Below are 16,800 nucleotides of genomic sequence, written 5' to 3'. Positions count from 1 at the left end.
AGGAGGTAAATACAGGAATATCTATATGTTAAATACATAATATCTAATCCAATAAAAATCCAAGAAAATAAAATGCTATTGAATTTTATGAGAAAAAAATTTTAGCTGAAAAGTCCAACAAACCAAAAGAAATTCAGGAAATAAGAGAGGAAGCAAGAACAGAAATATTTTTGAGAGAATTAACAAAATAATTAATATGCCTTTTAGAAAGCTGATTTGGAAAAGGAAAATGATTACCTTTACAACATCAAGAGTTAATGTCGACATTTCTCCAAAGAAGATATACAGATTGCCAACAAACACATGAAAGGATGTTCAACATCACTAATTATTAGAGAGAGGCAAATCAAAACTACAATGAGGTATAACCTCACACCAGTTAGAATGGCTATCATCAAAAAATCTACAAACAATAAATGCTGGAGAGGGTGTAGAGAAAAGGGAACCGTCTTGCACTGTTGGTGGGAATGTAAATTGATACAACCACTATGGAGAACAGAAGAGAGGTTCCTTAAAAAACTAAAAATAGAACTACCATACGACCCAGCAATCCCACTACTGGGCATATACCCTGAGAAAACCATAATTCAAGAAGAGTCATGTACCACAATGTTCACTGCAGCACTATTTACAATAGTCAGGACATGGAAGCAACCTAAGAGTTCATCGACAGATGAATGGATAAAGAAGATGTGGCACATATATACAATGGAATATTACTCAGCCATAAAAAGAAATGAAATTGAGTTATTTGTAGTGAGGTGGATGGACCTAGAGTTTATCATACAGAGTGAAGTAAGTCAGAAAGAGAAAAACAAATACCGTATGCGAACACATATATATATATGGAATCTTAAAAAAAAAAATGTTCTGATGAACCTAGGGGTAGGACAGAAATAAAGATGCAGATGCAGAGACTTCCCTGGTGGTGCAGTGGTTAAGAATCCGCCTGCCAATGCAGGCGACACTGGTTTAAGCCCTGGTCTGGGAAGATCCCACATGCTGTGGGGCAACTAAGCCCATGCACCACAACTACTGAGCCTGCGCTCTACAGCCCGCGAGCTACAACTACTGAGCCCACATGCCACAACTACTGAAGCCCGCATACCTAGAGCCCGTGCTCCACAAGAGAAGCCACTGCAATAAGAAACCTGCACACCACAAGGAAAAGCAGCCCCCACTCGCCACAACTAGAAAAAGCCTGTGCATAGCAATGAAGACCCAACACAGCCATAAATAAATTAATTAATTAAATAAATTAAAAAGATGCAGACGTAGAGAATGGACTTGAGGACACAGGGAGGGGGAAGGGTAAGCTGGGACGAAGTGAGAGAGTGGCATGTACACATATACACTACCAAATGTAAAACAGATAGCTAGTGGGAAGCAGCTGCATAGCACAGGGAGATCAGCTCCATGCTTTGTGACCACCTAGAGGGGTGGGATAGGGAGGGTGAGAAGGAGACACAAGAGGGAGGATATGGGGATATCTGTATACATATAGCTGATTCACTTTGTTATACAGCAGAAACTAACACAACATTGTAAAGCAATTATACTCCAATAAAGATGTTTAAAAAAAAAAAGTTAATGTCTTTCATTAACCGAGAAGATTTGGAAAATACGTTGGATTAGAATAAAAGATACAAAAATTAGAAATTAACATCCACAAATTGGAAGGCTAATCACCAGTTGCATAGGCAGTTTGAAAATATGTAGAAAGAATAAAGCAATTTTCCTGCCTAGTTAAAATACAACATATATTTCTATATAAAACAAAGAAATACATACTAAGAACTGTAAAAAGAAAAATTCATATACTTTACATGACTAGTTACTCTCATAGGATTTTTTACCAAGAAAACCATCAAATGAAAGAAAAAAATCATGAGCAAATGATTCATAACACAACATCTAGAAAAGCAAAAATTAAATACAAATTATATCTTCAAACCTAAGGGAATTTTTTAAAATTTATGGTATGGTGATTATTAATTCAAAATTATTATTTAAATTAAGACAATCAATTAACTAATAAAATAATCCTAAATAAAATGATTATCTTGAATAATACAAAGGAAAGAAAAAAAGTTTATAATTGAAATAAGCAGAAAATAGAAAAACTGGTAATAAATATTCAGAAATGACAACTGACTTGAAGAGAAAGGATTAAAGTGAGAATTTTTTCATTCTCATTTTTCAATATTTTATTTAAGGTTATACTGCATTAAAAATTTTTAAAAGGAAAAATAGTTACGTATAACTGAGCAGCAGATCTTTTAAAACCTTTTTCTTAAACAAAACTAGAAAACATTTTTCAGTTAAAAGGATACAAAATATATGTAGCAAAATAAGCTACAAGTACTTGAACATAAAAGGTGTCCTTATATTTGGATAAAACTTTTCCTAGAGCCTTGGCATCATCCATATCTCTGGGAACCTTCATATTCATTCTTTCTTCTCTAAAGAAATAAAGTGAAAAAAAATTTTAAATAGAAATTTGCCAAGATAATTCATATCAAAGTCAAGTTCAAAACATGAAGTTCTATCCAAAATGATTTGATGCCTTGATCTGTAATATGCTAAGCATAAATTCACAAAATTTAAGTTCAAAGTCTATAAATTATTTGTTTTTTAATGTTTTAATATAATTTCATGAGATATGTAATCCATTTGAAAATTCAGGATGACCCAAACTAAAGGTTAAAAAAGCATTTGCTCAAACACTGGAGTAAATTTTGAATTAAGAAATGAACCACTGATGTTAGCATATTTAAAACATACTGAACATCATTTTGGGTAATCCTCATGATAAACTGAAGTCAATAATCAATTATAACTGAAATTAAGTAAAAACGTCAATGAATTTATAGTTCACATCTTTTCTTGAATATCCCAGCTGAAAGTTCAGATAAAAACTTAAAACAAAAAAAAAAAACTTAAAACACTTGTCACTTTCTATTAATTTTACTTTATATTTGGTGCCTTGTTTGGAACTGAATGTTCTGTTTATAAAAGCCCCAAATAATCATCTTTGTGTTTAATGTATATTGTACCCATTTATTGTACCCATTTGTTTACATGATGAAATTTAACTAACCTTGCAAATCAATGATAGAATGTTGTTTAAGTCCTATAAAAATAGCAGGTAAACTAAAATGGGTTTTCTCATTTATAAATTTAAAAGCTTAAAAAAGCTCTTTATAGGCGTGTGCATGCATCTCACACACATACACACACCGAAAGAAATAGGCAGAATATAAAAGATTTATAACAGCATATTATTATACGAAAGTGTTATATTTCTTAGAGCAGATTGGGATCCAAAACAACCTTAATCTACACTCTACATTCTTTCCCTCTTTCAGTCAGCTCTTTATTTCCTACTCCTTTGATTAAAAAGAGAAAAGATCTAAAATTCAATGATACTAATATTAACATAACAATATAACATGCTATCCTCCCAAAGGCATTTACATTCACGTAAGAAATCAAAGTATTAAAATAAAGATAAGTTTAACTATAAAATTTCAAGCATAAGAAAGTGTTAATGAAAGAAATTTAGAGGAAACAGGAACTTCCTTGTACCCTGAAATCACATTTCACAGTTATCCATCACCACACCAAGCTGGCCCTGGTTGAAAGTCTAACTACATTTTAGTAGTCTCTGATGTAATCTATGATTACCCAAGGGTGTTGTTATTGTGGTTGAATAACCCAGGAATATTTAATCCTCATAAAGTATGTTTCAGGTCTATAATCTTTTCCCTAAAATTCAAAAAGCTCTGAAAACCAAAAGTTCTTTGTAATCTGTCAGCAAAAATTGACCCACACTTATATACAGTTTTTCATAGTCTTCTATAATACAGGTTTCATTGTAAAAATATTAATGTATTTGATTATGGGGTGCTACCCCAGATCCTGCTGGAGATACTACATAATATACAGTATTTATTCCACGTTATCTTTCCAAAATAGAAAAGTTCTAAATTCTGAAATACGTTTCACTCCCAAGGTTTTTGTTATGGAATTGTGGCTGTATACTAGATAGACAAGTTTTTCTACAAAGTGCATTTGACAGTAAAAAGTACCTATTCAAACCATGTCATTTCTATAAAACAGGGAAGAGAAAAAGAGCTAGGAGATAGAGATGTGGTGCGGAAGTAAATGGATGAATAGAGGCAGACAAAAAATGGTGACACGGAAAAGTAGGAAGGGAGAAAACAGGGATGGAAAAAGGGATAAAGCAGAGAAAAAGAGCATCAGTATTTCTCAAACTGCAGGTCAATATCTATTATGGACTGCAATATAAATTTACTTGGTCACTACTAACATTAAAAAATAATATGCAATAAATTTATTAATGTGGCTATGTTTTTCAACATAGCCATTAGAAAGATGCCTTAATTAGAGGAGCAGCACTAGGAGAACCTTGCATAGAAAATCAAGAGACATATTTGGAAAGAAGTATTTAAATTACAGTGTCAATATGAACTTGCTACAAGCCATGAGAGCTGACATACAATTATTATGCCAGTTCTGTTCCTTAAATTAGTTGAACTTTCAATGCACGTTCATCTCTATAAATGTCTAGACATTTTCCACTTCTTTCAGTATACTTACTCACTAAGCTGAGGAAAATTTTTATATACCAAAAACATAACAAAAGCTGCAGATAAGAAAATGGACACCAATATAAGAAGCGACATTCTTGCTGACCCAGCTTCTGCACAGGCTTTCTCTGGAAAAAAAAAAAAATTATAATTAAGATAAATATAGAGGAAGACAGTATTCCAAGCCAGTAAATAATTTCCTGAAAGGTTTTCCTCCCAAGAAACTGTTCACACTTTTGCCCAAAACACTGTAACATTAAATTTTAAATACTACCATATTTGATGTTTATTAACTGGCCATAGTTCTTTGCAGGGATATATGCATTTTAGAAGCACAGAAAAACAGAACACCAGAATTTGTAGCACTGATTTGTTGATAAGCCAAAGGGGAAAAAAGGGCATTGCTCTAAATGCTATCACTGACTTTCAATTTTATAAATCTATATTGGGAGATAACAGCATAGGCAGAATGGCCTCTTAAGAAAAATGAGGTAATCTGGCAATTACTTCAAACTGTCATGAGAAAGAACCCACAGATTCACTAATGCAACTGATGAATGTTACACTTTCTCTTTACACCAAGGGCTTCAGGATATAGTTGAACCTCAAATGTTTTGGGTGGCTCTGTCTGTGACTCCAAGAATGGGAGAATATGTTTGCATTCTCCAACAAGGTAATCTTAGTGTTATCTTAAAAATCATATGCAAGTGGGCGGAGTCAAGATGGTGGAGTAGGAGAACACTGAGTTTGCATCTCCTCACAACTAGGGCACCTACCAGGTGATGGTGGGGGACTTTGGACACCTAAGGGAACAGGAGGAACCTGCGAGCGACTGCGTAGGACATTGGAGGGAGCGAGGGGGGAGGAGAAGTGGAGGCAGGGGGGACTGGCACCCCTGAGGGGCGCCTGGGGGAGAGGAAGGGTTCCCACGCCCGTAGGGGCCCACTCACAGGGAGGGGATCAATGGGGATGGGGAGAGACCGTCAGGGGATCAGAGGATTGGAAGGGAACGTGGCCAGCGTTTCCCCTAGCCACTCAGGCCCCAGGGAGCCTGCTGAGGTCCCAGGGCTGATCCTCCACCCTCCGAGGCCCCCTCCATCTGCGAGGCCCCCTCCATCTGCGTGGGTCCTGGGGGTGTGAGAGGGAGGGGGAGAGGAAAAGTAGAGGCGAGATGGGACCAGTGCCCCGAGGGGTGGCTGGGGGAGGGGAGGGGTTCCCACGCTCGGGAGGTGGGCACTGAGGAGGGGCACACAGAGGGCACACTGTGATCCCCTACCCACAGGAAGGGGATCAGTGGGGACAGGGAGGGAACCTCGGAGTATCAGAGGGAACTTGGCCAGTACTGCCCCTGCCCACTTGGGTCCCAGCAAGCCTGCTGGGGCCCCAGGCCTGAGCCTCCACTGTGAGGCCCCCTCCAGCTGTGCTGAGCCTAATCCCTGCCCCCCACCCCCCAGGGCTTTTCCAGTCCTGAGCCTAGGCCCTGCCCCTGCCTAAGTCTGCCCCTCCCCCACAGCCAAGGCCTTTTCCTGCTTTTATTCTTTTTCTTTTTTTCTTTTTGCTATTATGGTTCTGTTTTACTGTGTTGCTATTTCATTTTTATTTGTATTTTATCTAGTATATTTCTTATCTTTCTAACTTTATTTATTTTTTATTCTTTGTTATTGTTCTGCTCCTTTATTCTTTTTTTTTTTTTTTGGCCACACACCAGGTGGCTTGCAGGATCTTGGTTCACAGGCTGGGGGTTGGGCCTGAGCTCTTGTGGTGGGAGCACCGAGTCCAAACCACTGGCCTAACAGAGAACCTCAGACCCCAGGAATGTTAATCAGAGTGAGGTCTCGCAGAGGTCCTCATCCCCGCACCAAGAGCCAGCTCTACCCAGCTGCCTGCAAACTCCAGTGCTGGAAATCTCAGGTCAAACAACCAGTAAGACAGGAACACAGCCCCAACCATCAAAAATAATGGGACGACAAAAAAATATGTTACAAACGAAGGAACAAGGCAAAAACCTACAAGACCAAATAAATGAAGAGGAAACATGAAACCTACCTGAAAAAGAATTCAGAGTAATGATAGTAAAGATGATCCAAAATCTCGGAAATAGAATGGAGGCACGGACCGAGAAAATACAAGAAATGTTTAACAAAGACCTAGAAGAACTAAACAATAAATAAGCAGTGATGAACAACACAGTTACTAAATGAAAAATACACTAGAAAGAATCAATACCAGAATAACTGAGGCAGAAGAACAGATAAGTGACCTGGAAGATAGACTGGTGGAAATAATTGCTGAAGAACAGAATAAAGAAAAAAGAATGAAAAGAATTGAGGACAGTCTCAGAGACCTCTGGGACAACATTAAACGCACAAACACTGGCATTACTGGGGTCCCAGAAGATGAAGAAAAAGAGAAAGGGTATGAGAAAATATTTGAAGAGATCATAGTTGAAAACTTCCCTAACATGGGAAAGGAAATAGCCACCCAAGTCCAGGAAACGCAGAGAGTCCCATACAGGATAAACCCTAGGAGAAACACACCAAGACACATATTAATCAAATTGACAAAAATTAAATTCAAAGAAAAAATATTAAAAGCAGCAAGGGAAAACCAACAAATAACATACAAGGGAATCCCCATAAGGTTATCAGCAGATTTTTCAGCAGAAACTCTGCAGGCCAGAAGGAAGAGGCAGGATATATTTAAAATGTTGAAAGGGGAAAACCTACAACTAAGATTACTGTACCCAGCAAGGATCTCATTCAGATTTAACGGAGAAATCAAAAGCTTCACAGACAAGTAAACGTTAAGAGAATTCAGCACCACCAAACCATCTCTACAACAAATGCTAAAGGAACGTCTCTAGGCGGAAACACAAGGAAAGAAAAAGACCCACAGAAACAAACCCAAAACAGTTACAAAATTGTAACAGGAACATACATATTGGTAACTACCTTGAATGTAAATGGATTAAATGCTCCAACCAAAAGACACAGACTAGCTGAATGGATACAAAAACAAGGCCCATATATATGCTGTCTACAAGAGACCCACTTCAGACCTAGGGAAACATACAGACTGAAAGTGAGGGAATGGAAAAAGATATTCCATGCAAACTGAAATCAAAAGAAAGCTGGAGTAGCATTACTCATATCAGATAAAATAGATTTTAAAATAAAGATTGTTACAAGGGATAAGAAAGGACACTACATAAGGATCAAGGGATCAATCCAAGAAGAAGATATAACAATTATAAATATTTATGCACCCAACATAGGAGCACCTCAATACACAAGGCAAATGCTAACAGCCATAAAAGGGGGAATCGACAGTAACACAATAATAGTGGGGGACTTTAACACCTCACTTACACCAATGGACAGATCATCCAGACAGAAAATAAATAAGGAAACACAAGCTTTAAATGACACAACAGACCAGACAGATTTAATTGATATTTATAGGATATTCCACCTGAAGGCAGTTGAAAACACTTTCTTCTCAAGTGCACATGGAACATTCTCCAGGACAGATCACATCTTGGGTCACAAATCAAGCCTCGGAAAATTGAAGAAAATTGAAATCATATCAAACATCTTTTCTGACTACAACGCTATGAGATTAGAAATCAATTACAGGGAAAAAACTGTAAAAAACACAAATACATGGAGGCTAAACAGTGCGCTGCTAAATAACCAAGAGATCACTGAAGAAAGCAAAGAGGAAATTAAAAAACACACAGAAACGAATGACAACAAAAACATAACAACCCAAACCTATGGGATGCAGCAAAAGCAGTTCTAAGAGGGAAGTTTATAGCAATTCAATCTCACCTCAAGAAACAAGAAAAATCTCAAACAATCTAACCTCACACCTAAAGCAACTAGAAAAAGAAGAACAAAGAAAACCCAAAGTTAGTAGAAGGAAAGAAATCATAAAGATCAGAGCAGAAATAAATGAAATAGAAATGAAGAAAACATTAGCAATGATGAATAAAACTAAGTTAGTTCTTTGAGAAGGTGAACAAAATTGATAAACCTTTAGCCAGACTTACCAAGAAAAAAGAGAGGGGACTCAAATCAATAAAATTGAAATGAGGGACTTCCCTGGTGGTGCAGTTGTTAAGAATCTGCCTTCCAATGCAGGGTTCGATCCCTGGTCAAGGAACTAAGATCCCACATGCTGAGGGGCAACTAAGCCCACGTGCTGCAACTACTGAGTCCGCACACCACAACTAGAGACCCCACGTGCTGCGAAAAGAGAGAAGCCCATGTGCCGCACCTAGAGAAGCCCATGCGCCACAACAAAGAGCCCGCAGGCTGCAACAAAAGATCCTGCATGCTGCAACAAAGATCCTATACGCCACAACTAAGACCTGACATAAATAAATAAATAAATAAATTTTTTTTTTTTTTTTTTGGTACGCTGGCCTCTCACCGCTGTAGCCTCTCCAGTCGCGGAGCACAGGCTCCGGACACGCCGGCTCAGCGGCCATGGCTCACGGGCCCAGTCGCTCTGCGGCATGTGGGATCTTCCCGGACCGGGGCACGAACCCGTGTCCCCTGCATCGCCAGGCCGACTCTCTACCACTGCGCCACCAGGGAAGCCCAATAAATAATTTTTTAAAAAATAAAAATTAAAAAAATTAGAAATGAAAAAGGAGAAATTACAACTGACACCGCAGAAATACAAAGGATCATAAGAGACTACTACAAGCAACTCTATGCCAATAAAATGGACAACCTGGAAGAAATGGACAAATTCTTGGAAAGGTACAACTTTCCAAGACTGAACCAGGAAGAATTAGAAAATATAAACAGACCTATCACAAGTAATGAAATTGAAACCGTAATTACAAATCTTCCAACAAACAAAAGTCCAGGACCACATGACTCCACAGGCGAATTCTATCAAACATTTAGAGAAGAGCTAACACCTATCCTTCTCAAACTCTTCCAAAAAATTGCAGAGGAAGGAACATTCCCAAACTCATTCAACAAGGCCACCATCACCCTGGTACCAAAAGCAGGCAAAGATATCACAAAAAAAGAAAAGTACAGGCCAATATCACTGATGAAAATAGACGCAAAAATGCTCAACAAAATACTAGCAAACAGAATCCAACAACACATTAAAAAGATCATACACCATGATTAAGTGGGATTTATCCCAGGGATGCAAGGGTTCTTCAATATATGCAAATCAATGTGATACACCATATTAACAAATTAAAGAATAAAAACCATATGATCATCTCAATAGATGCAGAAAAAACTTCTGACAAAATTCAACACCCATTTATGATAAAAACTCTCCAGAAAGTGGGCATACAGGGAACCTACCTCAACATAATAAAGGCCATATACAACAAACCCACAGCAAACATCATTCTCAATGGTGAAAAACTGAAAGTATTTCCTCTAAGATCAGGAACAAGACAAGGATGTCCACTCTCACCACTACTACTCAACATAGTATTGGAAGTCCTAGCTAGAACAATCAGAGGAGGAAAAAGAAATAAAAGGAATACAAATTGGAAAAGAAGAAGTAAAACCATCACTGTTTGCAGATGACATGGTACTATACATAGAAAATCCTAAAGATGCCACCAGAAAACTACTAGAACTAATCAATTAATTTGGTAAGGTTGCAGGATACAAAATTAACACACAGAAATCTCTGGCACTCCTATACACTAACAACGAAAGATCAGAATGAGAAATTAAGGAAACAATCCCATTCACCACTGCAACAAAAACAAAAAAATACCTAGGAATAAACCTACCTAAGGAAGCAAAAGACCTGTACTCAGAAAACTATAAAACACTGATGAAAAAAATCAAAGATGACACAAACAGATGGAGAGATATACCATGCTCCTGGATGTTAGAATCAATACTTTGAAAATGAATATACTACCCAAAGCAGGCTATAGGTTCAATGCAATCCCTATCAAAGGCATTTTTCACTGAATTAGAACAAAAAATTTTACAATTTGTATGGAAACACAAAAGACCCCAAATAGCCAACGCAATCTTGAGAAAGAAAAATGGAGCTGGAAGAATCAGGCTCCTCAACTTCAGACTCTACTACAAAGCTTCAGTAATCAAGAAAGTATAGTACTGGCACAAAAAAACAGAAATGTAGATCAATGGAACAGGATAGAAAGCCCAGAGATAAATCCACGCACATATGATCACCTTATCTTTGATAAAGGAGGCAACAATATAAAATGGAGAAAAGGCAGCCTCTTCAATAAGTGGTGCGGGGAAAACTGGACAACTACATGTAAAAGAATGAAATTAGAACACTACCTAACACCATACACAAAAGTAAACTCAAAATGGATGAAAGACCTAAATGTAGGACTGTACATTATAAAACTCTTAGAGGAAAACCACTCTTCGACATAAATCACAGCAAGATCTTCTATGACCCACCTCCTAGAGTAGTGAAAATAAAAGCAAAAATAAGCAAGTGGGACCTAATTAAAGTTAAAAGCGTTTGCACAGCAAAGGAAACCATAAGCAAGACGAAAAGACAACACTCAGAATAGGAGAAAATATTTGCAAATGAATCAACAAAGGATTAATCCCAAAATATACAAACAGCTCATGCAGCTCAATATCAAAAAAACAAACAACCCAATCCAAAAATGGGCAGAAGACCTAAATAGACATTTCACCAAAGACATACAGATGGCCAAGAGGCAACATGAAAAGGTGCTCAACATCACTAATTATTAGAGAAATGCAAATCAAAACTACAATGAGGTTATCGCCTCACACCAGTCAGAATGGCTATCATCAAAAAATCTACAAACAGTAAATGCTGGAGAGGTGTGGAGAAAAGGGAACCCTCCTACACTGTTAGTGGGAATGTAAATTGATACAGCCACTATGGAAAACAGTACAGAGGTTCCTTAAAAAACTAAAAATAGAACTACCATATGACCCAGCAATCCCATTACTGGGCATATACCCTGAGAAAACCATAATTCAAGAAGTTACATGCACCCCAATGTTCACTGCAGCACTATTTACAATAGCCAGGACATGGAAACAACCTAAATGTCCATCAACAGATGAATGGATAAAGAAGATGTGGTACATATATATAATGGAATATTACTCAGCCATAAAAAGAAATGAAATTGGGTCTTTGTAGAGATGTGGATGGACCTAGAGTCTGTCATACAGAGTGAAGTAAGTCAGAAAGAGAAAAACAAATATCGTATATTAACGCATATATGTGGAATCTAGAAAAACGGTACAGATGAACCTATTTGCAGGACGGGAATAGAAATGCAGACATAGAGAACAGACGTGTGGACACAGGCAGGGAAGGGGAGGGTGGGATGAACTGGGAGATTAGGTCTGACATAAATACACTACCATCTGTAAAATAGATAGCTAGTGAGAACCTGCTATAAAGCACAGGGAGCTCAGCGAGGTGCTCTGTGATGACCTAGATGGGTGGGAAGTGGGGGGGTCCAAGAGGGAGGGGATATATGTATACATATAGCTGATTCACTTCATTGTACAGCAGAAACTAACACAACATTGTAAGGCAATAATACTCCAATAAAAAAAAATTTTAAATAAAGACTTCAGTAGGTAACAGTCCTCTTAAATTAAAAATTAAACAAGACATTTTGCATGGCAACTCTAAAATTTAACTACAATATTTTTCTTCCCATCATTAATTCACAAGTCCTAAGTAAGGAGTCCGAGGAGAGAAAGGTGTGGACTTAACTGGACTACAGAACACCACCCTAAGCCTTCCTTGAGTACACATCTCTCTGATTGCTACTTGTTGCCTTACAGTTGGATGATGAAATATATAGACATTTGTTGAACAAAATTAACCTCCAAGTTTAACTCGATACCTATTTTTTTCATTCTCTGAAAGGAAAACTTTTTCAAGCATTGTACTCAGCATAATGTAAACACAAGAAAACAGCTAATAATGCAATAAAACTAAGTGAGTCAATTTTGAAGCTCTCCATTCTTTCACACAAACTTGGAAATAGGGAGTGTTCCCTATTATGATTCCACAATTCTTTTTTAGTATAGTTCTAATAAATCTAGAGGCTAGCACGTAATTCATTTAGTTCTGAACAGAGATAAAAGTTATAAACTTGGGAATTCCCTGGCTGTCCAGTGGTTAGGACTCCACACTTCCATTGCTGGGGGCCCAGGTTCGATCCCTGGTCAGGGAACTAAGATCCCAAAGGTCCAAGGTGCAGCCAAAAAAAAAAGAAAGGTTATAAACCTTGCTTTAATGATTCAACATCTGAATGTGTAACATACACATTTATAATATGCATCCTCCTTCTGGCTGCATTAGACACAAGTTATTTAGCATTTAGAGCCACCCACAACAGTGCTTTATACATTCATTAACCTCCAAATCTTCCATCATACTAATTCCCATTCTCAATTATCCCACTATCTGTTTTCCAACCTCCTCCCAGGCCAAAGGTAGAGCTAGAGAAAGATCATTGTGCTCTCCTGGCTTACAAGTTCATATTCTTCCTGCTTTTCTATCTTCAATTAAGGTTATCACTGGCAAACTATAATCCTTTTACAGTACCCTCCAAAAGGGCTATTTCAAGTCTTCAAGCCTTTAATTCTACTTCCCCCTATTCTCAACCAATGAGGCTGTCTCCATACTTTAGAGAGCTTCCCAATCTCTACCTCAAGATCTGTTCATGAAATTATCTCCACTTCCCTCTTTCCCCTTATCTTTGCATCAAATGCCAACACACTTCCTTGCAGATCTTGCTCTCAGAATTATCTCATCTCCATTCACTGAATATCTCCAATTCTTCCCACTAACAAGCAACTCTTCTCTAACTTCTAATACGCATATATCTACCCTGAAAAATCAAAACTTAACCTTAATGCCCCTGTAGTAGCTCTCTATTTCTTATAACTTTCATATCAATATCTTTTGAAAAGCAAAATCTTTATATCTACAAGATTTTAGGAATCACTCTTACTGGTCATCTAGCCCACTAGTTCTAGACCTACAGAATCCTACCATTCTAATAGGCAGGAGGAAGCAAAAGACCCATCTCCCCTGAGGACACAGTTTACTGGAACTCTAACAAGGATTTCAGAGTTCTTTTTTTTTTAAATTTATTTGGCTGCATGGGGTCTTAGTTGTGGCACACAGGCTCTTTGTTGCAGCACGTGGGATCCTGTGTGGCACGCGAGCTTCTCTAGTTGCAGCAAGTGGGCTTCTCTCTAGTTGTAGCGTGCGGGCTCCAGAGCACATGGGCTCAGTAGTTGCACTGCGCCCGCTCCAGGGTGCCCGGGCTCAGTAGTTGCAGCACACGGGCTTAGTTGCCCCACGGCACGTGGGATCTTAGTTCCCTGACCAGGGATTGAACCCACGTCCCTTGCACTGGAAGGCAGATTTTTAACCACTGGACCACCAGGGAATTCCCTCTAACAAGTTTTTTATGGTTACAAGAATCTATTGTAACATTTTTGGAAGTAAATTTTATTTCAAGAGCTTAAAATTTTTTTAATTATGTATTAATAATCAAAAATGGTAGTATCATCAAGTATAAATTTAAACAGTTAAAATAACTTTTTTATAAAATATAAAGAATTAACCATTAAAAAAACACACAGAGAGAAAGCATGTTTGCAGGCAGCAGAAGAAAGAGCACTACCTATCTTGTATAAAAGCTCATTCTCTGATATTTATGCCCTGCATCTCTGCTACCATTCAACCCACACAGCCTCACTATCATCAACCACTTTCAGGCACTTCCCCTATTCAGCGAAGACTAAGCCAAGCTTCAAGCAAACTTTTCATAATCCTAAAAGATACATCTATTTAGATGATTCACCCAGCCTCAAAGTTCTTATACTTTCATTTCTATTCAACTTTAGCCACCCACTTCCAGTGGTACACTAAGTTCTTACACCACCTGAGACTGCTCTATCTTGGATATTTTAAATTCCAACTTGCCATTCCTTGATCATCTTTATTCTTTCATGAGCTTAACACCTCCATTTTCTCCCTCTGTTGGGCTCCTCACTTCTCTTCCTTCTATGCCCAGCCTGGACTCCATGGTGTATGCAGCAGCACCTCTGATTAGAATCCTCACTCTTTCCTTATAGCTAATCTAACCCAAAATCAGTGTTTCAAGCTCATTTTCTTCATTCCTATACCAAGATGGTTGAGCACAAGTAGAGAAAAATCATGAGTGACCCATCACAGAAATCCACGTCTATGGGAAAACTGACTTAGCCTCATTTCTACTCCCTTTTTTTAGGTGTTGAACATGAATCAGTCTGAGCCAATTAGGTTATTCTTACCCTCTGACAACAGTGATTGGTTCAGGGATAAGCTTTTGATCTGAGGCAATCTAATCAGAGTTAATATCTAGATTTGTATTGCTAATACTTAGAAAAAGATTCTCAAAATTATCAAGGAAGCATTTAGCTTACCTGGACCTTCAAGAGGAATCAACTTTAAGGTAAAGCTAATATCAGGTAAGCAAAACAAGATATGAAAGAAATCTGATCCTGATGATATCACTGAGCCACTGGTCCCAGACTGAAGCTAGTGAATCCCACTTAATCTCTCAACTTTCTGGTTATATGAACCAATAAACCTCCTTTTAGCAAAGCTTTCGATTGTGTTTTCTACTGATTACAAGCAAAAGAATCCTGATATGTAATATCTGGGTTGAGACTGACATCAACACATCATACTAATACCTTGGTTGATGTCCAAATGCCAATTTTAGTCTTAGTTCCCAGTTATCAGTAATCAGAGCTTTATTCTTCTTCCTCTAAGCCAGTACCTAGCTCATAGCAGATGCTCAAAGGATATTTGTTGAACCACATTAGCAAGGCAGAACCTAGAACAGGCATCTGAGAGGGATTTATTATCCAATTTTGAACAATACTGCCTCCTAAGAGCTGTAAAACCAACTTCAAGACAGTGTTTCCCAAACATTTTTGGCTGCTTTCCACAATAAGCAGTGTATTTTATATCATGATCTGATACACACAAAATCTATATAATTGAAAAATAAAATTCAAAGAATACTTACCCCCTACTACATGCAAAGAACTCTGCTATTTTCTCTTCCATTTTTTTAAATGGCTCATGATTACCCATCAAATTCATTTCACACCGCTCACAAAGGTATGACCTATATATTGGAAAACGTGGTCCTAGGAGTTCTCTTAAATCAAAATGGGGAACTTCTATGATTTGCGAGTAAAAAGATCAGCCAGGGCAAACAACAAAAGAAAATAAAACACCTGGTCCAGGTACCCTTGCACACAGAGTAGGTCAAGAGCCTCTCAAGTAGTAATACCTCTTGTCTCTCACCCTTTCTAATCATGCAAGAATTAGACTTTCAGTGTTATTGCCTTGCTCAAATCGTCACAGCGGTCCTCAGTAAGACTCAGACGTCGGACTAGAGTCAAGGCAAGGAATCCACTAAATGTACCAAACGCTGCAATGTGAGGTGTAAAATATTTCAAGCATACACACAATGACAACTATTTGTCAAAATTATGTAGATGTATCAGTTAATAAAAATACAAATTTATTTAAAAATACAAATACATGGAATTTATAGAAACACTCTATTACCATGTATTTCTCAAGAGTTAATAAAAATTTTTTTCTCTAAAACCTTTCCTTTTCTGAATAAATAAAAATTAAAAAAAAAAGAAATCCTCTACTACTGACAAGTTTATCTCTTTATAGACACACACAAAAGGTTCACACTAACTAACCTTCAAGCCTAATGTTTCCCCCACCCAGAATCCTTCTCTGTTCTCTCTACTAACCCAAACCCTACCTCTCTATGAAGGCGTGCCTTCACATCTCTTCCCTCTGTCTTCCTATAGATCTGTAGTCCACAGAAGTCATTTGACAGCATCACAAAAATAACTTTGTTGAATGTGTTGTTCAAATGTTAAAATACAAGAAACAATTGTAAAAGCACTTTGGCAGTTTCAAGGTCTTATTTTCTGAACAGCTTAAGGTTAAAAAAAAATAATAATAATAATAAAATAACTGACTGCTATCCCAAACCGAATGACAATCTTTAGGGATGTCCTATCTGGACACCATGGAAAATACTTCCTAAGTATTTTCCTATCTGGAAAATACTTTTTCAGGAAGCCCTTAGATTACTGTCATTTTC

General features: G+C 37.6%; 1 protein-coding gene across 2 annotated transcripts in view; it reads right to left on the bottom strand.

Annotated features, from left to right (window-relative positions):
- The window catches only part of TMEM41B (transmembrane protein 41B), a 30,803-nt gene that overhangs the window by 12,237 nt on the left and 1,766 nt on the right, over nucleotides 1–16,800 (bottom strand). For both annotated transcript variants that reach the window (XM_060159701.1, XM_060159700.1), the window contains exons 3-4: nucleotides 4,624–4,741; nucleotides 2,334–2,462 (exon numbers count right to left, since the gene is read on the bottom strand). In XM_060159701.1, the coding sequence (XP_060015684.1) occupies nucleotides 2,334–2,462; nucleotides 4,624–4,741 (247 nt within the window). The remainder of the gene's footprint in view (nucleotides 1–2,333; nucleotides 2,463–4,623; nucleotides 4,742–16,800) is intronic.

This window comes from Lagenorhynchus albirostris, chromosome 9 (assembly GCF_949774975.1).
Source record: "Lagenorhynchus albirostris chromosome 9, mLagAlb1.1, whole genome shotgun sequence".
NCBI classification, from domain to species: Eukaryota; Metazoa; Chordata; class Mammalia; order Artiodactyla; family Delphinidae; genus Lagenorhynchus; species Lagenorhynchus albirostris.
The sequence above is the reverse complement of the archived record's forward strand: the minus strand, read 5'-3'. Positions and strand labels throughout refer to the sequence as shown.